Raw genomic sequence first — 24,273 nt, 5'->3', positions numbered from 1 at the left:
TATGGAACAGCTGAACATTCGGTAATCCATTCGGTAGATTTTTATTTACAATCCGTTCTGTAAATTTTCTTCGGTTGTGGGCTGTCAAAATTTACTGACCTGGACTGTAAATTTTACTGAAAGATCGTTAATGTTTACCATAGCGTTCAGTATAATTTTTACCGAATCGACTGTTCTTTATTTCCTGAATAAATAATAAGCATTCTAATTTTTAATGACTAATTAACTGTTTTCTTGTTTCGCCAAACCAAAAGATTCATTCCTTTTAACTATATATTTTTGAAGAGACATTTTCATCTTGCGTTCGTACAGAAAATTAAAAAAAATCATTGAAGAACCCGGACTCGATCGATTCAGTAGCAAACTGCGCTAAAATGCAGTTTTTTGCGGTAGAGGAGGCCATTGAGTTGCCTAACGTCTATGGCGTCTGAAAGAAATTGGCCTAAAAATTATTCTAATTATATTTTCGGCATAAATTGCACGGAATCTAGCTAAAAGTAAAGTACTTACATTTCACAACGTAGAACCGAAGGACACGCAACATCGAAATGGCAGCCAATATTGAGTTTGACAGTACAAAAATATGTTCAATAACTTTTACAGAATTCGGTACTTTATTGCTGTTACAGTACATTCGTCACAAATTTTACAGAATTGCGGAATCACAGCCTTTTACAGTATCAATCCGCAAATTTTATTTACAGTTTTCGGTAAATGTATGTAAATTACGGTAATTCAGCAGTTCTGATTGCCGAAAATTGGTAAAACAATATTTTTTACAAAGCATTCGGTAAAAATTACATTTTACCGAACAAATCCAGCAAAAATAGTACCGAACAAGATTTAAGGAATTTGGTGTGTAGACGTCATCCCTATTCCAAAAATAACAGTATTTCCCACTTTGTTTTTCAAATCTGAAGCCGCCATCTTGGATTTCAAAATGGCGTTGTTGATCGATTTTCATCCTTAAGATATCATCCCGATTCCAAAAATACCCATATTGATGGGCATTTGACAGTATTTCTCACGTTTTATAAAATCGGAAGGCGCCATCTTGGATTCAAATGGTGTTGGATATCGATTTTCAGCCTATATACGTCATCCCGATTCAAAAAATACCTTTATTAATAGTAGTAGTTCCCACATTTTTTTTAAACTGGAAGCCGCCATCTTGGATTTTAAAATGGCGTCACTTATCAATTTTTTATCTTAAGCCAACAATCAATACGAAACTAACGATTTTATATAGGCTTACTACTTGACTGGCCTATTGGTCCCAAGCAAATCGATTAACGTACCCCATTCTAGTCAAAATTCTAGTACTACACTATGTTAGTTTTGATTCGCTATGAATTTTTGACAGATAAAATGGGTTCGTGGATTTTCCTATGTTTCGAGGGGTGCATCGATTAGCTTGGGACCGAAGATAGTACCAGAGCTGAGCCAAAAAGTTGAGCTCGTTTCTTCAGGACCTACTAGTCTTAGAGTTACCTCTATGCTTTAGCCTTGGGTGACGACCCAAGCAACACAATTCCATCATAAAAAGTTGCTGCAACTTGATTGTGACTGAAATAAGCTACATACAAGTTACCACAATTACTCAGTGACAAGGGCACCCCGATCCCAAAAATACCCATATTGATGGGTCCCACTTTCTCTGAAATCGGAAGCCGCCAAAGATCTGTGCGCATGCGCTTAAATGGGCCAAGTGAACAATCAACAAAAGCCAGAAATGCGAACGAAGCTCGAAGAGAAGACAAAATGACTTTCAAATGAAAGTGATGGTTGACAGCTTCCTCGTCGCTTGACGATTTTCGATTGAAAGTGACTTAGTTGGGCCCGATGGAGACCACTACTCAAATAAAGATAATCATTTGACAATCTGATAACTTACGGTGAAAGCACGGTAAGAAGCTCTGGTTTTAAAAGAAAAAATTGCTTTTGAATATGTGAAAATTAGTGACGTCCTCTTTCACCTTAAGAAGAGTTCGAAGAAGAATTCGTTGACGATTGGACAGCTTTAATTCTAAAACAAACAGTTCTCAGAAGATTTTTTTATAGAATTCCGAACCTTTGAGGATGATTATAAAAAAAATCCTGCGGTGATTTCAAGAGAATTCTTAAGAAAGTTAGTAGGGAATTCCGAGACAAATACCAATGGAATCGAATTTTTAGCGAACAATGTCAAAAGGATTCTGAGAAGACATTACACGATATTTTTTCTAGAATTCTGAGGAGATTCCATGGGAATTTTGAGGAGAATTTCAGTTGATTTTTTAATAACATTTTGTGGTTAAGTGGATGATTATTCTGAGCAGAATTTTATGTAGAAATCAAGTTAGTAAGTAAGATATTAAAACAATATTTTGCAAGGAATTTTCAGTGAAGCCTTGGGACCATCATTGCAATTAGAATACAACCTTAGGCTAATTTCCAAGAAGCGGCGCCGGTGGTGTAGTGGTAAGCGTGATTACCTCTCACCTCAGCAGCCATCTCTGATCACGAAGGGAAGTAAAGCCGTTGGTCCCCGGTTCATGAGTAGATGGGTCGATAGGCAGGGTCCAGGTGTGGGAGCTGCCTCCCTGGCATCGGTAGTATTGGTGTTCAGCACGGAAAATAAGATCGACGGAAAGCAAATCAAGGAAAAACAAATAATTTCCAAGAATTTTGTGGAATGTTCTGCAGAGAATTTCTGGAGTTATATAAACTTCAGAGGTAATCTCAAGCCAGTGGCGCTGCCCATTTGTAAAATTGTAAACATTCAGGGAAACGATTATCCCTAATTTTACCAAAAATCATGTTCCCTTCTTGACCAATTTCCGGAGAAATGGCTAAAAAAGACATGCATTGAAAATAGAGTACTTGAACCAGGAGACCATTCCCGGGAAATTTTATCAATGTAGATCTATCAATAACTCAAGATAAATTACCACTGGAAGCTGATGAAAACGTTTTTGCGAGGTTTAAAAGAAGTCAGAAACAGCTTCCAGGATAAATTGCAAGAATATCCCAAGTTACAATTTTGAATTTAAACCATGGCCCACTTAGTAATGGAGTAAACTCTTTTGTTCATTACAGTGCTCCTAGTGGACGTTTTCGGAAGCTTTTAACGTATATTTGTTGACAGTTCATAAAAGGCTCTTGTTTTGGAGACCATGCAAGAGGAGCGTAGAAAAAACAAAACGTGCACAGTCACCTGGAAAATCCTTCGTGGTCCGCGTCCAAGCTAGCTAAAGTGTTGAATTTTCCTAGAAATCGGAAGCCTCAAAGTAAACGCCGGAGTGCAACTGCCAACCATCAGCTACATGGAAAGATCGTGAGGTCCACCAGAAGCAACCCAAGTTATCCGATCGCGATTTGATTAAAAAGTATGGTGCCGCTCGCAGTACAGTGCAGCGAATTCGCTATCGCGAAGGCTTACAGGCATACCGCGCCAGTAGGCAACCAAATCGATCACTCAAGCAGAATACCGTAGCTAGAACTCATTCTTTAAAGCTGTATGACATCCTGCTGACCAAGTCCGGTGGGTGCATACATATGGATGATGAAACCTATGTAAAGGCCAACTTCGGACAGCTTCCAAGACCAAAATTCTACAAGTCGAAGGCTCGACGAGGTGTCCCTGGCAGATTCTCATTTCTAGATGCTCAAAAAATCTCACACTACCGAATCAACTGTAACCAGTGGTGTGTTTGTCTGTCTAAGATTGTTGAGATTGTCGCGAGTTTAGTGTTTCGATTTAAATGTTATGAATGCCAGGAAAGGACTCAAATATTAGTGCCAACACCACCTACCACCCACTGGACAGCACGCAACCACACCACGAAGTTCCGCTACTCACAGCCAGATGCCGCTGACAGCAGGATTGGGATGCCATCGGGAGGTGGGGTAAAGGGGGCCATGATGGGCGAAATTGGGCTGAGGGAAAATTGATCAACGATCGAGAGTGCAAGGAAATCACCCGCCATCGTTGCTAGCCAATTGCCTGGAAATGTCAAAAGTTGTAGTCGAAAACCAAGCTCGACAAACCCAAAACGATTATGATATACATCTATCCTAGCTATAGTGAAAATCGTTATTCGAAAAGGGAAATAAAGTGATTAGTCTGCACGAGTATTGAGGCGTAAACTTCGATCAGTAGTGGAGGAGGAGCCAACCTACTAAAATATCCAGGACCCCGTAGTTTACCGTTAGCATTTATCTACGGCGCGGTCAGACCCCGTAGTGTTCGTTGTGTTCGACCTACTGCGATCAAACCCCAAAGTTACCGTACAAATACAACCGTATTCACCGTTCACTAGTCCGTGTTCATCGCCATTTTGGATCTGCCTTGAGCGTCGCACAGTGGTCCAGATCTGTAAAAACCCGGTCAAAAGTGATTATCTCACGAACGATGCATTTTAGACATGTGGTGTCTTCAGGAAAGTCTCTGGATATGAAAAGCCCCTTCTTATGACATTGACAGATCAATGATTAATCCCCCTAGAAGTGAGATCGAAAATTTATTTTTGTCAAAGTTTCATATTTTGGATCGGTGTCTTCGGCAAAGTTTTAGAAAATATCATCACAAGAAACTTTGTTGAAGACACTAGGTGTCCATTTCTTTACCCTATTGAAATATGGAACGTTTTTTATAGAAACCCCCTTAATTTAAGTTTTTGCTCTATAACAATGTTCATTCAACTGCTACAGGCTTAAAATGTTCTACAAAATTTTTTAAAACATCAAAACACACAAAATTTCTGAACATTATAGGATACTAAATTGCATAATAGGTCAGTTATTATTGATTTTTCCGAAAAAATAATAATTTTTGGCCACTTAATTATGATTTACTACCATTCTCCACGAAATCCCACGATGAAATCAATTGCAAAATAATCGTTTAGGTGTGTTTTTATCAAAACATTCGACATTTCATGCAGAAACATGCAGAAACATGAGTTAGAGGTAACATAATGCGTAATATGCGATGTTTTCTATGGAAAACACCTTAATATTGAGTTTTTCGTACATATAATATTCTTTGAACCTCTACTGCTTCAAAGTAGGGCCACATATTTTCAAAATATTCCACCGTACTGTATTCTCAAATAGAAGTAATTCTTTATTTTTATTGAAAAATATATGTTTTTGCAGTTTGATGGCGATTTGCTGCCGCAAAACAAAATTAAGCTTTCTTTATTTTTTCAAAGCCTAACTTCTTTTTCAGTATTGCTAATACTTTATTGTTAGCTTGGCACAATCATGGTTTGGTAAACGTACATATTAAGTAACAGATATTAATATTATATAAAAACTTGGCTAATTTCAAACAGTCTTCATTCATGCATTATAATTTCAACAAATTTTGCCCAGCATCAGGTAATGTTTGGGATAACTTGGATTTCATTGGTCTGGTCATTGACAAAAGTATATCGCCTGTAATAAACCAAGAGATATGTTATTTCTTATTTTTCCTGTTTTTAAAAGAATTTTCTTACCCGTTAAAATTAATCTTTGCAACAGATCCGTCATTGTGGCTTGGCGAGAGGTCTTTCGCGTCCGATGCTCTCGAAATGACCTTACATTTTTATTCCGAGCTTCTAACGCTTCTTCCGAGTAAAGACCCATCGGAAGCTCCATCGACTCCATTACATCAGCACCATGAATTAGTATAAAGTGCACTGATGATGGCATGTAGTACCAAGGATACTTTTTCTCAAATAAACGGGCTGTCTCCAGTGCGAATATTCTGAACTCGGTATCAATTTCGCGACCACAGGCTAGAGTAGTTAAAATCACCGAGAATCGCTCCATAACTTCTCTGTCGAACCCAGTGATATCTGCCACAATGGAAATATTATCAAAAAATTTGCGAGCCGTATTGCCATCATTGGTAGTTCCGCTTCCTGGCTTGACAACATCGACGAGCAATCCCAGTTCTTCCTTTAATCGTTTCTGGATCATCTCTTTCCTTTCTTTATACAATTGCTGGTTTACGCTCCATTTTTTAAGCTCCATTTTGTAGGAAACATGCAACTCTAGCTCCAGAAAGCGAATCCGTGCATGAAGAACTGTAATTCCGTATTTAAATGTTGAAGCGTTTACTGGTCGCAATAACACTTGATCCACAGCCATTGCGGATGGAGTTGCTCCACAGGCATAGCAGGTAGCCATCGATGACGTATCCGTCAGGATGGTTCGAGCTTTTCCGTCAATCATGGTCATACTGAGACGATGATATATTTTCAACTCATTTCCATTTTTCAGTTGTACCATGGATGGCTGCAGTGACGCAATTTGGTCATATACATACTGTTCTTCACGCTTCAAGGTTATTTTATTTTCTTTTATGAATTGTATGTGGATAGGCTTGCAAAACCTTGTTGACGAGGGCGCAGGATTTGTCCAAATGGTGATTGGAGGACCGGATTCATTGATAGTTCTCAACTGTAGTGGCACTATAGCTGTCAACAGTACAGAGCTATCATCTGAAGACTCGGAGGAAATCGACTGTTTATACTGTGAGTGCCCACTACTGCCATCACAGCCCCACTTATGCAGCAACTCCAATCTCATCTCAATTGAATTTTCCAACAATCCTTCACTTTCCAAGTGTTCCGCGATCCTTTTAGCGTCCAAGTCTACCAAATCCTGGAGCTTAACTTCTGCACTTGTTTTAGATACTGTGATAGCTTCTGCTGGGGGGTACGCTTTTTTCTTGGCCTCTAGTACCACATTATATGCAGGGAAAATGTCAGCATGGTGCGCTTTTCCAACAGACCTAAGCAAATTATATTGATTTTTACTTAGATCAGCTTCAATGATCAATGAAACACCTTCCTCAGGAGTCAGTTTGACAGGCAATGAATGCATCTCTGTATTCTTGTACGCATCAAGAAAATCACTGGCTTTTTGAGGATTTTCAGCAACAAATTGAAGCAGCTTTGCTGCAGACTCATTCCCAACGGTTCTGAACTGCATGGCAGCTGCATGCAGCAACTCTGCACCACTATGCTGCTCTCTGAGTGTCTCTGTTTTCCGCCGCTTACTGCGAGCTGACGAATTCTCGAAAGCCACAGATGACCGACCTTTATTCGCCTCCTTTTCCTTCATTTCCACAGAAGTATCCTCGATATAAAACAAAACATCCTCATCAAGCCACTTACTATACTTAGCTTCAAAAGCAGAAAATTTTCTGTGACATTTGTCCCATCGCTCATAAAGCTTGTCTATTTCAGATATATTGAATGGGTCTTAAGCTATTGGTAGTTAGTATTAATAATCAAAACATACCACAAAATGATGAAATTATGCTTCGAACATGTTGAATGATGAGATCCGTTGGATTTGTTGCATTCAATGAACAAACGCAATTCAACACATAAGAAGTGACGTGGCTGCTCATCTCTATTAAAAGCTGATTTCTCACGGATAATTTCTAGCAGCTTCCGTCGCGTTGAAGAAAATGGCTTCATTCTATGAAAAACGTAATTAATTCACTATTCAAATGATAAGAAGGGATAAACAAACCTGCTAAATTTCGGCTTCAAGCACACGATTTGGATACTGGAATTTTAATCTCTCGAAAAACACGTGCGGACTCAAAACCATGTGATTTTGAAAGACCGAAGGGTACACAAAAAAGCAACGCATGCTATGTACGTTGCACCAAAAACGTTATGCAGATTTCGTGGAGAATGGTAGTAAATCATAATTAAGTGGCCAAAAATTATTATTTTTTCGGAAAAATCAATAATAACTGACCTATTATGCAATTTAGTATCCTATAATGTTCAGAAATTTTGTGTGTTTTGATGTTTTAAAAAATTTTGTAGAACATTTTAAGCCTGTAGCAGTTGAATGAACATTGTTATAGAGCAAAAACTTAAATTAAGGGGGTTTCTATAAAAAACGTTCCATATTTCAATAGGGTAAAGAAATGGACACCTAGTGTCTTCAACAAAGTTTCTTGTGATGATATTTTCTAAAACTTTGCCGAAGACACCGATCCAAAATATGAAACTTTGACAAAAATAAATTTTCGATCTCACTTCTAGGGGGATTAATCATTGATCTGTCAATGTCATAAGAAGGGGCTTTTCATATCCAGAGACTTTCCTGAAGACACTACATGTCTAAAATGCATCGTTCGTGAGATAATCACTTTTGACCGGGTTTTTACAGATCTGGACCACGGTGCGTCGTGGACTCGTTATACCGTGCGGGAACCGAGGGGGGCGACACATCTAAATCTCAATTCTAGATGCTCAAAAAATCTCATACTAGCGAATCAATCTTCGAAAAATCATCTATCATTTTGCGCATCTACTTGCATCGTGCTTCAAATTTTTGCAGGAAATCTTCAAAATCGACATAAATCTTCCTTCTATCTACTCAGCGTATGTGCAGCTAGCCACAACAAAACACAATCTTTTCTGCATCGTAGATAGAGTCGCCCCCCTCGGCGGGAACGGCTCAGCAAACGGTACCGTGGGAGCACTCGAAGGAGGAGAGGAGAGTGAAGTGGTAAGAAGTGAATCGACTGGGCTACCCACAGTCGAAACCGAGGGACGAAGGACAGAATCAAAAGAAAGGAGAAAGTGAAGTTGAAGGTGTAGCGGACGACGGAAGACGAAGGAAGAACTTGTGAAGGCTAAGGTAGGAGATAGCTGATAATAAAGTGGGTTTAGGGAAATAAAAGAAACCTGTGTGAAAGTTCATCAGGGTGTGTTAAAAGTATTTGAGTGGTTCCTTGGCCACGATAGTCACACGTGTATGCCGACCCTAAGGCAGTGTAGAGGGGGGTCTCATAAGTGCTGGGCAGAGAGTACCTCACCTGTTACACAATCTTCGAAAAATCTTCTTTCATTTCTCGCATCTACTTGTATCGTGCATCATCTTTTTGCAGGAAATCTTCAGAATCGTCATCAATCTTCTTTCTATGTACTCAGCGTGCGCACAGCTAGCCACAGCAAAACACAATCTTTCTTGCATCGTAAATAGAGTCGCCACCCACAGAACTTACCACTTTTACGGGTGTTTCGGATCTTCCGCTGGACCATTATGAAGTGCCCAGGGTCCATATTTGGGTCACAAATCCGAATTTATTCTGAAAGGGCGTTTATGAGTGGTTTTGAAAAAAAAAAACGTGGAGCTCTAGGATCAGTTTCATGAATTGACCACTTTTCCGGATGTTCCGGGTCTTCCGAAGGACCAGACATGTGACTTTCCGGATGTTATTTTTTTCCAAAAAGGGGCCAATAATAACCCTACAATAAGAATTTGTCCCCAATTAGCTCTAATCCTATATGGTAAGTTTAACCGTAATATAAGAATCTTGTCTGTATTCCGGAGTTGACTCATCTCGGAAGTTTACTCATAAAGCCTTCAAACACGAGCAACAATGCCTCTTGAATAATCCCCAAGTCCTCAGAACCTAATCCATAGAACCTCAAAAGTTGACCATAATTTCATCACAACCAGATTTGAATGCTACAACAATGTCCAACAACAAGATCCAATCCACTATCGTACCTCTCGCTGCCATCCTGATCCATTTCGCATCCGGCGTAATGTGAGCATCCAATGAAAGTTATAAATAGAGCATCTCTTGAACAATAACACCAACCATGGATCACGCATCGGGCAGGAACTGTTTCGAAGGCACCGTCTTCTTGAGGCCGTTCTTGAACTCAGAAAACGACATTCGATGTTCGAGCGAGCTTCGTATGCTGCTGGGTCGAGTGTCCGGATTGATCTCCTTCAGAACATCGTCAAAGATCAGCTTCTGCTTCTTCTTGGTTGTGTCGAAGGTTTTTGCCAACGCCCGAAAGTTGCTGGGCGTGGAGGGGTTTGTATTGGCAGGTGGTTCAGCACCATTGGAGGTGGGTAGCTGTGCTTCCGACGACGACAACGACTCCGGGGTGGGATTTAAGGCCGCTTGTCGGTCTAGCACTAGAGGAGGTAAGGTTTTTGGGCGAATATTTGGTGCTGGTCCTCGTGACAGTAGTTGTTCCAGTTTGGACTTGAACGCTTCGCGAGGATTGTCCGAAGACTCTTCATCGTCGTCGGGGGTTCTGCTGTCCACGGCCGGAGGTGTAGACTGCGGATTGAGCTTCCGAAGCGTTACTTCGCTGTAGCCTGAGGTAGTTATCGGTGGGGAGAGTATAGTGGACCGTTTGGATTTCTCACGACCTAGGGTGTTGTAGAACACCGGATCAAATTTGGGTGCTGCAGGAACTGGGCTTTCGGCTGTGATGTCCGGTTGGGGGCTTTGCACCTTCTCCAGCTCACTCTCGGGCTTGATGGTGTTGAAGAGGGCTTCATCAAACTTTGGAGGAGGAGGTACGGTTTCGTTCGGAGATCTTTCCGGACTGTCAGTCTCGCTTTCGTTGTTCACATTGTTTTCTATGAGTAGAAGAAAACTAGGTTCACTGTTGCTGCGTTTTAGCTCAGGACTTTCAGCACTTTCGTCCGTTGTTGATTTTGTGTTCTTTTTTTTGACTGGCATTTGCTTAGGATTGATCAACAGGGTACTCAACCGAGTCATAAATTGTTTCTGCTTTTGACTGTCCAGCCGATTGTAGTGAATTTCTTCCTCGTCTGAATCCGCGGTACGCTTCTCGTCTTGCCCAACTACGAATGCTGCCCTCGCACGTATTGGTGGAGGATCCAGCTTTATAGGAGATGGTGGAGATTCCTCCTGAATCGGTTCCACGGGAGATTCTTCAAAGGGTGGCATTGAGATCTCATCCTCACGATGGATATCTGCAATTACCGACTGCTCCCGGAACACCGGACTAGCTAATGACTCGTCGTCCAACGATCGATACACATTGTCCATCGTTTTCTCCTCATCATTCAATATATCATCCAAGATGGCGATGGCTTTGCTGGTTTCCTCGATCGATTGATCGGAATTTTTCTCGTTCACATCCTCCACAAAGTAGGCCTTACCATTCGGTTCAACCTTCTCGGTCACTAGATCGGACAGTTCGGAAAGGGCTACGATCTCGTCTATGCTGCTCTTTGGAGATGGAGTTCTCGACTTAGCTTTGGTTTGAACAACTTCTTCCTCCTTGTCAATCTTTGGCCTTTCCACTCCTGCCACGGGAATCAGCTTCAGTTGCTTTTCATCCCCACCATTGATTACGGCACTTAGATTTTGTGAGTAGTACCCGTTTGACGTGATTGTCGTCGAGATTTCGCTATTCTCAAAACCTCCGTTTTCTACCCCTTCTGAACAATGCAGGTGCCCATTTTGACTAGGTCGGGGACTCTGCGCCTGTTTGGTATCACTCTTTAGGCTTTTATTACCGAAATATACACATGCTACGTACATAGGTAGACCTGAGTTTCGGATAGTGACGGAAAATAGTGGGAGCATGGATTAGTGTACGTTAGAGCATGCAGCATGCAGTACTACTATGATTTTGTTTTTAGTACAGGTGTTAGTTTTGATCTAATTTTTCTTGAGAAAGAGCTAAGGGGCAGACTTACCGATTGCCATCCAGATCCCAAAGCGGATCCATGTGTAGACGTCCAGCATCAGCATCAGGTAGATGTTGACGAAAATACTGATTGCGGGCAGCAGTGGTACGAAGGGAACTTTGAATGGTGCCTCGGCCGTTTCCCGCGGTTGAATCGATATCAGTAGCAGTACCAGCAGCAGTAAACCGAGAAGAATGCCGGCCAGCGTTAATGCCCATGGTTCCAGATCATACAGTGGTTGCTTGGCGTAGAAGATCGTCAAGGAGAGGGCCAGGGCTACGACGCCTGTCAAGAAGCTTGATACATGTTTTTAACTGAAGACAATGTCAGACAATACTCACAATATAGGGTAACCAGCACTCCGACAACACTGGTCGATGCGTGGGAAGGTATCCTGAGGCAGGATACGTTGAAAAGTTGTTTCATGAAGGCGGATCCTGTCATTCGGTCACCGGACTTCAGAAGATTTGAAGATTCGAACGCTTGCTTACTGGTTGATGGAATGGAGTCAGTTTTGGGAGCTTCGGAAAATCTGCGAAAAAGTCAGTCAATTTTAGCATCCATCTTCATCCTGAACATGTCTCCTTACCTAAGAATGAGTATTGAGATCGCTACTACGGTGTACGCCATCAGCGTACCAATCGACAGCATATTGACTAGAGCTTTCAAATCGAACAAACCGGCCATCGTTCCGGTTAGAAGGGCAGCACAGAGCGTTCCAAACACTGGAGTCTTGAACCGATGGCTAACGTCACCCAAAGCTCGAAAAACCAGTCCATCCTGTGCCATTGCGTAAATGATTCTTGGTTGAGGGAACATCGCACCGAACAGGCTGGCTACGAGTCCGATAATTCCACCGATTGCCACTGTCCACTTGGCAAATGTCCATCCGATTTCGTTGAACACAAACGGAAGTGGGGCGTTGACATCCTGTTTGTAGTAGGGCCACATCAGTGTCAGCACTGTCGACACTCCAAAGTATGCCAAGAAGATCGTGCACAACGATAATAGAATCGCCCTAGGAATCGCCTTCCGAGGATTCCGAACTTCCTCTCCGGTCGTAGCAATACAGTCAAAGCCTACAAATCCAAAAAAGCATGTCGCCGCTCCCCTTAGGGTGCCCTCGAACCCAAACGGGAAAAACCCGCCTTCTCCCACGTTGTAGATCGAAGACACGTTGGCCGGATTGATGTGCCAGTTGGAGATGTCCGCGTTGATCGCTCCCGCAATGATAACAAACAGCACTATCCCGATGTTCAGCACCGTGAAGAAGTTGTTCACCATGGTTGACTTCTTGAGGCCGAAGGCCAGGGCGACTATCAATGGAGAATATGATTCAATTTAAGCATTAAACAATTTGATAAGAGTGATGTGTGACATATTTTAGAATCCATCTTTAAAAAGACAATCCAAGTGTCTGACTAACAAAATCAGCGTCTTTACTAAAATTCAGTTCAACTCACCTCCCAATAAGATCGCCACCGAAAACCCGAAGAAATCGAAATAGCTGGACATAAAGTCCCACTCCATGGGGGCAATCTCCCGGAAGCGTATCTTCATCGTATCGTTGGCCAACGTGTCGATGTACAGACTCAGCCCCCGCGAAACGCTTGCCGAACCGATGATGTACTCCAGCATCAGGTTCCAACCGATGATGAAGGCCATAAACTCGCCGATGCATACATAGCTGTAGATGTATGCCGAACCGGACTTTGGTACTCGGGCTCCGAATTCTGCGTAGCAAAGGCCTGCATTGGAACAAAATTTATGAAATTCAAACCCTAAGAAACCACCAAGTTAGTCACCTACCAGCTAGAAAGGAGGCAGCGGCCGCTATAAGGAAAGACAGCACAACCGAGGGTCCTGCTTGGTCCTTCGAGACATGTCCGGCCAGAACGTATACCCCCACTCCGAGGGTAGCTCCGACACCGAGGGCGGTCAGATCGAACGTATTCAATATCCGTCCCAGCTTGCCATTGTCCGATCCATCACTGTCGAGGGAGAGTATTTTCTTCCGCGTTAGGATCTTCCAGCACGAAGGGGCTGACATATTAGGTGCCGGTGATGACTAAGCCGACGATTCGGGGCTTGTGATAAATGCCTATAAAGGTAATCGGGAAAGGAAAGGATCATAAAAAGGTATTAGTATGATAGCCCCGGTAGTGGGCCGTTATCTGAGTGCGAAATTGATACGTGTTTGCCATTATCATCGTCGTCTACAATCACATTATGTGGATGAGGGTAGGAAGAGCAGGAGGAGGCGTTATCATGAGCACATCTTTGTATTTGCGGTATGATTAATGCAAGGCTTATGGGGTTGAGGTTTTTTGCACAGTGCTGATAAGGAAGAAAGGTATGTGTGCTTGGCGGAGTCACACTGATTGAGGTTGTCTATTATTGTGATGTGTTTTTGCGGAATGGACAATAGCAATAGCTAATGGTGGAAAGACGAAACTGGAGCGATGTCAGGGAAGGTCAGGTAGGTAGCTCACGTGATCCACATAAATATTGGAGGATTTGAGAATGTATGTGTATGGGATGACTACAATATCGGATATGACATTACTTTGCATGAAAAATTATTATCAAATTTATAGTTTATTGTAGAAACACTGCGGACACCGAGCGAACACCTTTGTCGTCGACCGTTTTGGTAATCTATTCCACTATAATTCATTGGACTTGTGGGTCGCAGATTTTCAGACATCTTGGTCTTATGTTTTTTTTAGACTCTAATTTTGGGCCTACTAAGCACAACCCGCGCTTTACCTCTATTTTTCGAGCGGATTTTTTTTCACAAAATTAAATGTTTTTGCTGGAGATGACTTCTAAATGTATTTACCTTTGCGTACGTACCGTAAGATTTGATGTAAGAGTAACTAATTGTTGAAATATTGTTAAAAATCTAACACTGCTTCTTGACCCCATACTCGACCTACGGAATCTAAATTCGGGCTAACTCATTAAAACGTCATTGAATCGCCATTGAATTCACTTTGGCCTATCGGAAAAAGATAACAATTGATTCGATTCTTTTGTTTTTGAGAATAATGGGTGCAAACATATCACGCATTTTTATTGACTTCGTTTGGTAGCTTTTGAGCTAAAAAAATCGTACCAAACGCATAATCTGTTAACGCTGTAATCATGGATTTATTTGATGTTTTCTGCTCGATTCATTCCGCTCCAAGTGTTTGAGGCACGTGAAATTAACCTCTTTTGATTTTGACCAAATTTGAAGATGTTTATTTTAGTCTAAATTTTATGAATCCGATTTTTTGAGACGATCGAAACACCCCTCGGTACAGGGGAGCATTTCTGTTTCTCGTGTTTTTCAAGAAAGCGCTACTTTTATTTATCAATATCTACCACTACTACTACTACTACTACTACTACTACTACTACTACTACTACTACTACTACTACTACTACTACTACTACTACTACTACTACTACTACTACTACTACTACTACTACTACTACTACTACTACTACTACTACTACTACTACTACTACTACTACTACTACTACTACTACTACTACTACTACTACTACTACTACTACTACTACTACTACTACTACTACTACTACTACTACTACTACTACTACTACTACTACTACTACTACTACTACTACTACTACTACTACTACTACTACTACTACTACTACTACTACTACTACTACTACTACTACTACTACTACTACTACTACTACTACTACTACTACTACTACTACTACTACTACTACTACTACTACTACTACTACTACTACTACTACTACTACTACTACTACTACTACTACTACTACTACTACTACTACTACTACTACTACTACTACTACTACTACTACTACTACTAGTAGTTTGGATCGGTTTCGTCATGACAACGGAGAAATCTTGCAACAGTCGGTCAATCCATTGTAACTCTTTGCAACACTCAGCGAGTACCACAAACTCAGTTTCTGTTCTGCTCAAAGCAACACATGTCTGCTTCCGGGATGCCCAGTGGATTGGACCACCACCAAACATTACCAGAAATCCAGAATTCGACTCCCGGGTCTTCACATCGCCGGCTCAGTCAGTGTCGACGTAAACCTCCATGACAGCTCCTCCTGATCCAAGTACAAGATCGTGGTCGTTGGTGAACTTGAGGTATCAAAGTATCCGTTTCGCTTCCGTCCAATCCGCTTGTGATGGGCAGCTCACCGATCTTCCAAGAATCGATACGCTGACCGCGATGTCCGGTCGAGTGTTTACTGCCACGTACAACAAACCACCAACCAAACTTGAGTACTGGTGGTTGTTCGACAGGAAAGGAATCTTCGAGGACTTTGCGTCAGTCAACCCAAAACGCTCCAACAACTTCTGGATGTAAGCCCGTTGGTTGAGAGAAAACTCCTTCTCGTTGTATTGCACTTGGATGTCCAGGAAATGGCGGATGTCTCCCAACGATGTTACCGTAAAGCTACGGTTAAGGGCTGCGATGAACTCGTTGTACTCCTCTTCGGTGTGGCAAGCGATGACCATAACGTCCACGTAGATGACTAAATACGTGAATTGCCTCGACGTCGCACGTACAAACATGGATCATTTGCTGACTGTGTGAAACCAAGATCCTTTAATACGCCGTCCAGTTTGTTGTTCCAAACATTTCCCGCTTGTTTGAGGCCGTACAAGCTTTTCTGCAACAGATATACCGCATTCACACCACCAGCTTCGTAGCCTGGCATGAAAATCGTTTCGTCCAGATCGCCGTGGAGATAGACGGTCTTCACGTCCGCACGTCAGCAGTGTCCTAAATGTTACCTGCCGCACCACCGGGGCGAACACTTCGTCGAAGTCCGTTCCATACTTCTGGGAAAATCCTTGCGCAACCAGACGCGCCTTGTACCGCACTATGTTGCCGTCCTCATCGAGTTTGTGCTTGAATATCCATTTACTGCCGACTGCTTTGCTGTCTGCGGGCAGTTTCGCTTCCTTCAACGATTTGATCTCTTCATCCATCGCCGTACGCCATTGTTCCACCTCTGGCCCGTTCATTGCCTCAGCGAATGTCCTTGGTTCCGCCACAAGCCTGCGTGCCATTCCAGTGGTTTCTGGATAACGAACCGGTATCTGTCCCCTCGTATTTCTGGTCGAACGCCGGAGTGGCGTTTCCACAGCTGCAGTATCGCTTTCGTATTCGTTGCCCTCATCAATGCCGTCGCATGTTGAGTCATACGACGAGGTATCTGACTCACACTCCTCCTGAGCCGACTCGTTATCATCGGATTCTTCTTCCCCTTCTGGAGTTTTCTGGGATACTTCAGACTCGTATTCCACAATACTCGGTGACGTTGAACCTTCGTTTTCGATATCATCCTCTATTTTAACGAATCGAACATCACGGCTGACTATAACCTTCTTCGTTGCTTTATCGATGAACCGGAACGCCTTGTAATTCTCGGAATAACCGACGAATGTTAACTTTTCCGCCTTCGCCAGCTTGCTTCGCTTCTCATCAGGAACGTGAACGAACGCAGTGCAACCAAAAATATGCAATCGTCCGTAATCCGGTTTCTTCCCAAACGAATGCTCGAAAGATGTTTTCTCGATGGACCGTGATGGAAGTATATTCTCCAGGTGCACGGCCGTGTTGACCGCTTCCGTTCAGAACTGGTAGCCCATCTTAGCGTCGATCAGCATGCACCTAGCCATTTCGACAATCAACCGGTTTTTCCTCTCCGCGACTCCGTTTTGCTCCGGTGCATATCCCGCCGTATACTGGGGCGCTATTCCATTCTCCCTGTAGAATCGTCTCAAACGCTTCGATTTATATTCACCTCCCTGGTCCGAGCGAATAACCGTTGGATTTCTTCCGAATCGATTGTGCACCATACTCACGTAATCCTCTATTATTTCCGCAGCTTCCGACTTTCTTTTGAGGAAATACACCATGGTGTATCGACTGAAATCGTCGATCATCGTAAGGAAATATCGTGCACCGCCAGGCGATAGCGTGTTCATTGGACCGCAGATATCCGTGTGCACTATATCCAGGATCCTTGCTGATTGTCGATCGAGTCTTCTTGACACAGCACTCACATGTCTTGAACACTTCACACTTGTGGATGGTCACGCCCGTCGCCAAATTCTCCCGCACAGCTTGCTGAATTGCTTCGGGATCACGATGACCTTACTTCCGATGCCAATGGTGGATGCAGTCCTTTTTGTGGTATGACGCATGCATACCGCGCTCTTCCGCAAACTTCAACTGGTACAGCCCACCAATTTTCTTCGCTACGGCTGCTACGACTCCGTTACGTTGGATCACGCTACCACGGCAACCAGAGAAAACAACCTCTGCTCCCTTGGCAACCAGTCTTCCAACAGAAATCAGGTTCGATTCCAAATTTGGAACGTATTACACGTCGGACAGGATAACTTCTTGCTGTTCTCCTTCCTCGTTTTGGCAAAACATGCGGCCAGATACGATGCCTTTCACCAACGTCTCGTTTCCATCGGCCAACGTGATGGAAATCCCCGAGCTTCTCATCGTAAAACGAACGGTTGCAGCACATCTGGGACGTTGCTCCAGAATCGACGATCCAAACCTTCGATTTATTTTCGGTCGTAGTAGCCATAAACGCAAACGGGTTCGCCTTGCCAATCTTCGCTTTTGAACCTTGACTTTTCTTCGGCTTCGAATTGCTGCTTGCTCTTCCGTCACCAGCTCTTGCCGCTGGGCATGCTCGCTTCATGTGTCCGGGTTTATGACAGTTGTGGCACACAATCTTCTTGTCGCCACCAGCACGCAGAATGGACTCTCCACGATGAAATTTTTCAGCACGATTCTGTGCTTCATCCAGCAATTTACGTTTCACCAGTTCCATGGTGAGCTCCTCGTCAGAACGGCTTTCCAACGCAGTAGTTAGGGTATCGAAAGAGTCAGGCAGGCATCCTCTTCAATTGATGAATCTACGCAAAACTGATGCGACACCTAGGTTTGAAATCCAGAACCACAAAAGTGATGATGTACTAAAAAATATTCCATACGATTTGACAGCTAGCAAAACGTCATTATCATTTTCACATTATTTCCATCTACTGGCCGACCGTAACGTAGATTCATCAATATCATCGCCACTTTCAGGCTGGATTCGAGATCCTGGCCCGCGTTCGCGAGGCTTGCGAACAGTTGTTCCATCCGGAAAAGATGACCTTCCATGTCCCCGTCGTCGTTATACTCAGCTTTGCATAGCTTTTTCAGGTACGAGACACGAGTGGACATCGTCGTCTTCTGGTGATGTTTCTTCAACTCGTTCCGAGTCTCCATGGCGGTCTTGATGTTCCGGATCAGCAGGTGCTGACTGTCGTCTACGAGGAAAACGATCATGGCCCGTGCTTTGGCATCTCCTTCTTTCCATGCGTTCGTTAGAGGTTCAGGAGCGGCCTCCGTAACGTGCTTCCAGAGATTTTCTCTTACCAACAGCATTTCCACCTTGAATTGCCAACATTCGTATCCGCCACTCTTCAGCTTTTCCAGACCGAACTTGCTTCCGTCCATACCGGGAACGTGAAAAAATCTTGATTATATGGTGGAAAAAACTTTCGCTTGAACAGCTTCTTGAATTTTCTTCACTAAGGCCCATAACCTATGGGAATATGCCGTAGGTCGGACCGAAGAATGAAATGAACTTGTTTCATCGACGGTCAAGAACAGAATGAAAATTTTATTGAAACCTATTAAACACGCTCTTAGCCACTAATTCATGGCTTGCTGGAGCCTTCAGTCGCTTCATCTTCAACACTAGGGGTGCTTGTTGATTTTTTTTTTATTTTGCTAAACTACGGTTAAATAAAACTCGCAAAGATGCTATTCAATCAAATTGCGTCAAGGCAACTACATTAAGTATATGTAGAAATCTCCATCTCTTCGTTGAAATTTATGTCCGGAATTCAGCTAATTCATGGAGCGCTAATTCTTGACAAAATAGCTAAATCACCAAGACATGGGTCTTCCTTGTAGAGCATGTACAAACATGTCCATAAAATATAGATTCATCATTCAAGATTCCATCAGATTCAATTAGCTGGAAAAGTTTTTAATATTTCCTGAACAACCTACAGTCTTGAAAGAAAATGTGAATTTTTAAAAAGTTGGAGATCCTCAGAACTTGATCAACCTGAATTCTTTGAAAAATATGTCTGAAAGAATATCCTGTAACTCAGTACTTCCTAACACGGGCACCGCGGCGCCGTTCCTTGAAATTTAATGGAGTTGCCAAAACCTGCAAGAAGTTCATGCAGCTTTTTTGAGATAAGATCTCTTCTACAAAATTCCGTGAACTTATATAAAGTTTTAAGCAGCTCCTCAAAATGCTACGAAATTCGCAAAACTTCTACAAAGTTTGCTGCATTTCTACGTTTCTGGTTGATTTTTCGCAAAGTTCCACGAACGAAATTTCTTGAATTTGTTCGTAATTGGGTTACTTAGGGGTATTGAGGTGAATCGTTATCTGCATTAAAAATGGAACCGAAACCAAAATTTAATCAATTTTGGTACACTGGAACTGTTTTACATAAGTACGATTACATTAGCAAAAATCAACATCTTAGCGCCCCTTGGTAGGCCTTTGTATGGGAGCAAGCTGTCAACGATCAAAAATTTAAATCTTGATTTAAAAATCGAGATGGATGTCTACGGAATCGATAGAAATATCGTTGTTCTCAGAAAACTAGACTCTATCAGATGATTTATAAAAATCGGTGTATTTTTCGAATTTAAACAACCCAATTTCTACAACTATTTCAAGTCCGTGAGGCTTAAAAAAAATGGTCCCAAAATTAAATAGAGGTTGCTGATCAATAATGAGCATCCCTGAAATAAAATATTGTTCCATTGACTTCTACGATGCTCCTCAAACTTAAATAAATTTTCCACTTCTACGCTGTTTTTAGAATTTTTTCAAGTTCCTTGTTTCTACGAATTTGTCTGAAGCTCTATGAAGCTCCCTGAATTTCTACTAAGTTGCCTCAATTTCTAAGATGTTTCCTGAACTTTTCAGAAGTCTTTGAAGTTTAACGAAGTTCTCAGAAGTTAAAGAAAAATCCTTGGGCTCATGGCCAATTTGTAGAGCCTAAAGACGTCTTATTATCGATCGATCAAAATCACTTGCATCCCTGCTTCCAAGTTTGGTTACAAGATTACAACTCTGGAGAGCATTTTGTGTGGTTCTAAATATGGCGATGAGTGTGCAAAATGTTATGCAGTTGCATCCTCCCTATTGACACACGCCCGAAGATTGGAGGCGAATGCCAATTCAACTTGTTTCGTCTACTAACGACTCTCTGATGGCAGTGTTGGGGAAGGAGCAATGCTACATCGACATGTTTCGTCTCGAAACGATTCTCTGATGACTGTGTTGGGGAAGCACCATATGCATGTATGTTATTGGTGGATTTGTTAGTTATTTAAACGCTTTTGGACAATGCTTGAATTTTACCACTTTTTCACTTCTTGCTTAAAATTAACATCCGAAAGCATTGCTATTGATGCGTAGAGATATTACTGATCGGTTGGTGATAAAATTATTGAAATTGGTCCAGGGGCAGCTGAGTTATTAATTTTCAAAATCTTTCATAATATCGTTAAATATTCCATTTTTGGATTTCACAATGTGTACCCCCATATAGAAATCACAACCGCAGTCCTACGTCAAAAATAAACTTCAATGTTTGACCTATGATCCTTATGTAAAATCGTACGCTGAATCCAAAAATGTAGTCAAAAATCTCATTATGATAGTTTTCTAGGTACAGCTTTAAAACGATATTTCACTTAAAAAAGTTTGATTTCTACAATACAAATATCTCCGGCCGTAATAAAGCTTTGTCAATTATGTTGACGCTAAATTGAGAGGGAAATTCACTTTCGATCTTCTGGACATCATTTTTCAGTAAGACTAGTGGTGTTGTTGTAAATTAATAGTTTGTTTATATATTTTCTTTTTATTTTTTGCCTAGGTAAATATTTTTTTTTGTAGTGGTTGTGGCAACAATAGAATTTTAATAACTGAAAAATAAATTCCATTTGAGCGAAAGCAAATTTTCTTATCTTTAGTTTGGCGTTAAAATAATTGACGTAGATTCATTACAGCCGGAGATATTTGTATTTTAGTAAACAAACTTTGTTTGAGTGAAATTTTATTTTCGACGTAGGACTATGTCTGTGATTTCTATATGGGGGTACACTTTGTGAAAACCAAAAATGGAACATTTAACAAAATTATTAAAGATTTTGAACGTTAATAACTCTGCTGCCCCTGGACCAATATTAATAATTTTATCACCAACCGATCAGAAATATTTCTACGCATCTAAATCATTTTTGAATTTATCATTTTTCAAGATGTAAATATTGAAAATTGCACGAATGTGAAACTGTTACTATAATAATTGAAATTATCACCAATTGCCTGCGAAAAGCGATTTCCCTAGCACAGATTTCAAAGTTGAATTGGTAACATTAGAGCATGTCCCATTAAATTGATATATACCCATTATAGTAATTGTTTGAAAGATAGGAGCTAGAACTAGTAATTGTTATAATATTTAAAATAAACTCGCCTATTTGAGCGCCGTCCGCTACCAAAACTGCTCGAGTAGACAACTACCACCCTCAAGGGTTGGCAAAAGTGAGTGGGAAGGAAGTTCAGTCCTCTAATTGCGAGCGAGGGATAAGATAAATAGGCGCTCGATCGCTTGATGGGGTCTCTTTTGTGGAAAACCTTTTCGATAGTACGGACGCGCGGAATAAAGTCGAGTGTTAAAAAAGGAAAGAACAGATTTTTGCCTTCGCGTGTGTGACGCCTAGTGTGGCGAGTGAAACGGGCTGTTAACCTGGCCAGAAGAAGCAAAACCCAGTCTTGGTAGTGCGTAATTCTGGTGTTCGGACGAAGTGTCCCGAAACCTGCACGTGGCGTGCGTATTAATTGCCGCCGAGCTGGTCCCCAATCCCGCCATTAGATATATGCGTTCTCGACTGCATGGGATTGGTAGGTCGCGAGTGTCCGTCGGTTGTGTGGTAGCCGAAGAAGTGAAGAATTGCCTCCTTCGTGCTCCTAGTGTTGGTCCGAGAAACCAGACCAGAATCTGCCGTTAGAACTGTCCACATTAGTGCGCGAGTGGATGAAATTTTGAACCAACGTCCGAAAAGTGGCGTTGAGCATTGTTCTCCAGTACACAACGAAAGGCTGCCTGCAAGCAGCGAGCTGCAGCGCACATGAACATCCATAAAAGAAGGAAGAAGCCGCACCGCTATTCATCGGAATCAGTAGCTCTTCGTAAGTTGCTGTGGGCCATCTATGTCAAGCGCGTCATACTAAAGAGTATAAACAGGGAGAACCCCGCTCAAATTCCTATTCCTACACAAAACACACGCTCCTGCTGATGTTAACAAATAACATTTATTTTATAAGACCACGTAGTCCTACGTCACCATTGCGTACAACCCCAAAGGGCTGTCCCTTGTAGTTTTTAGCTGTATCTAGAAAACTATCATACTGAGATTTTTTTCTGAATACATTTTTGGATTCAACACATGATTTTACATGGTAACTGATCTCCAGCGTACAAAGTTCAAATATACTTTAAACTAGTGTTATTAAGCAAAAAATAATCTCGTAGTCCTACGTCAATAATGCGGTCGTGCTTCGGACACATCCCTTGTTTTTTTCATTTCACGCATCTATATCCATCTACTCGCGATGCATCTTTTTGCAGGAAATGTACAGAATCTTAATCAATCTTCTTTCGATCTACTCATCACGAGCGCATTTAACGACTGCAAAAGAAAAACTTCTCTGCATTTTCGATAGAGTCCCTTCGTTAAATCATCGATATTACTGACAATATTTCTCCTGCTTATGTCAATATTTAGATGAGTGTAACGGACGCTTATAGATAAACCTAGTAGGCGCAGGTGAAGAAATCGACCCAAAAGCTCAACACATTTTCACGAGTTGCAGGGTGCGCCGCAGTTTCTATGTCATGCCGGATTTCAATCCAGCATCCTTACTTGTTGATCGTTTCCATACTCAATCCACCTCCTCTCTCAAAGTGCTATTCATATTAATTTCTAATTTCATTGATGATAAGGTACAGCATTCAAGATCGAATTGTGAGGCCACCAAGCACGAGTTATAAATATTTTGCCGGTGAATGAAGGCCAGTTATGACGACCTGCTGCTTTTTAGATATCAGTACAATCGGGTGCATCTGCACACCCAGTGAGGACCGCACTCTCCACTCAACATCAAGGTCGACAATGCGGATAATGCGGTATGCATATATGCTCTATAGAGCTAATCCATACTGTTTGGTTGTCTTTCTGTCTTCTCAACCTAGGATTCGAGATCCCGCACTAAGTGTAAAGTACATGAAAAGAAGCGATGTTGAGCGAGCTTGACCGTACGGTGGGGGAACGCTGAGAATCGATTAATTCAATGAGATAGCTCAGTCATATCCTTCATCGGTCCAATTTAACCCAATAAAATCTACAATCTATACCAAGACTAAATACCAGTAAACAAAATTCCGAACATTCCGTTACGCTTTCTCTGCGCCTGCCTCGATTGACCCAAATCTATCACTCCATTTGGAACAAAGCTCGATTGAACTTGACAAAACAGACGGTCACACTGATATTGTAATTATTGACAGTGGAATAATCCGTTGCGTTCTACTGAGGCAGCAAAAGTTCTCCTTCGATTCCATTGCCCAGACACAGACGAGAGTGACTCCAAGCGAAAAACAATGGA

General features: G+C 41.9%; 1 protein-coding gene across 4 annotated transcripts in view; it reads right to left on the bottom strand.

Moving 5' to 3' along the window:
- LOC135697715 (cationic amino acid transporter 2) overlaps positions 1 to 24,273 on the bottom strand; it is a 64,025-nt gene that overhangs the window by 6,811 nt on the left and 32,941 nt on the right. For 3 of the 4 annotated variants that reach the window (XM_065217505.1, XM_065217506.1, XM_065217507.1), the window contains 6 exons: positions 13,285 to 13,576; positions 12,939 to 13,223; positions 12,065 to 12,791; positions 11,817 to 12,007; positions 11,485 to 11,760; positions 9,520 to 11,334 (listed from right to left, as the gene is read on the bottom strand). In XM_065217505.1, coding sequence (XP_065073577.1) covers positions 9,620 to 11,334; positions 11,485 to 11,760; positions 11,817 to 12,007; positions 12,065 to 12,791; positions 12,939 to 13,223; positions 13,285 to 13,525 — 3,435 coding nt within the window. In that variant the 5' untranslated portion in view covers positions 13,526 to 13,576 and the 3' untranslated portion in view covers positions 9,520 to 9,619. The remainder of the gene's footprint in view (positions 1 to 9,519; positions 11,335 to 11,484; positions 11,761 to 11,816; positions 12,008 to 12,064; positions 12,792 to 12,938; positions 13,224 to 13,284; positions 13,577 to 24,273) is intronic. The other variant, XM_065217508.1, reaches the window with a different exon arrangement.

Source organism: Ochlerotatus camptorhynchus, unplaced genomic scaffold (genome assembly GCF_037179485.1).
Source record: "Ochlerotatus camptorhynchus isolate MF236.1 unplaced genomic scaffold, CSIRO-AGI_Acam_v1.1 ptg000077l, whole genome shotgun sequence".
Lineage (NCBI taxonomy): Eukaryota > Metazoa > Arthropoda > Insecta > Diptera > Culicidae > Ochlerotatus > Ochlerotatus camptorhynchus.
This window is presented reverse-complemented; position numbering and strand designations above follow the sequence as displayed.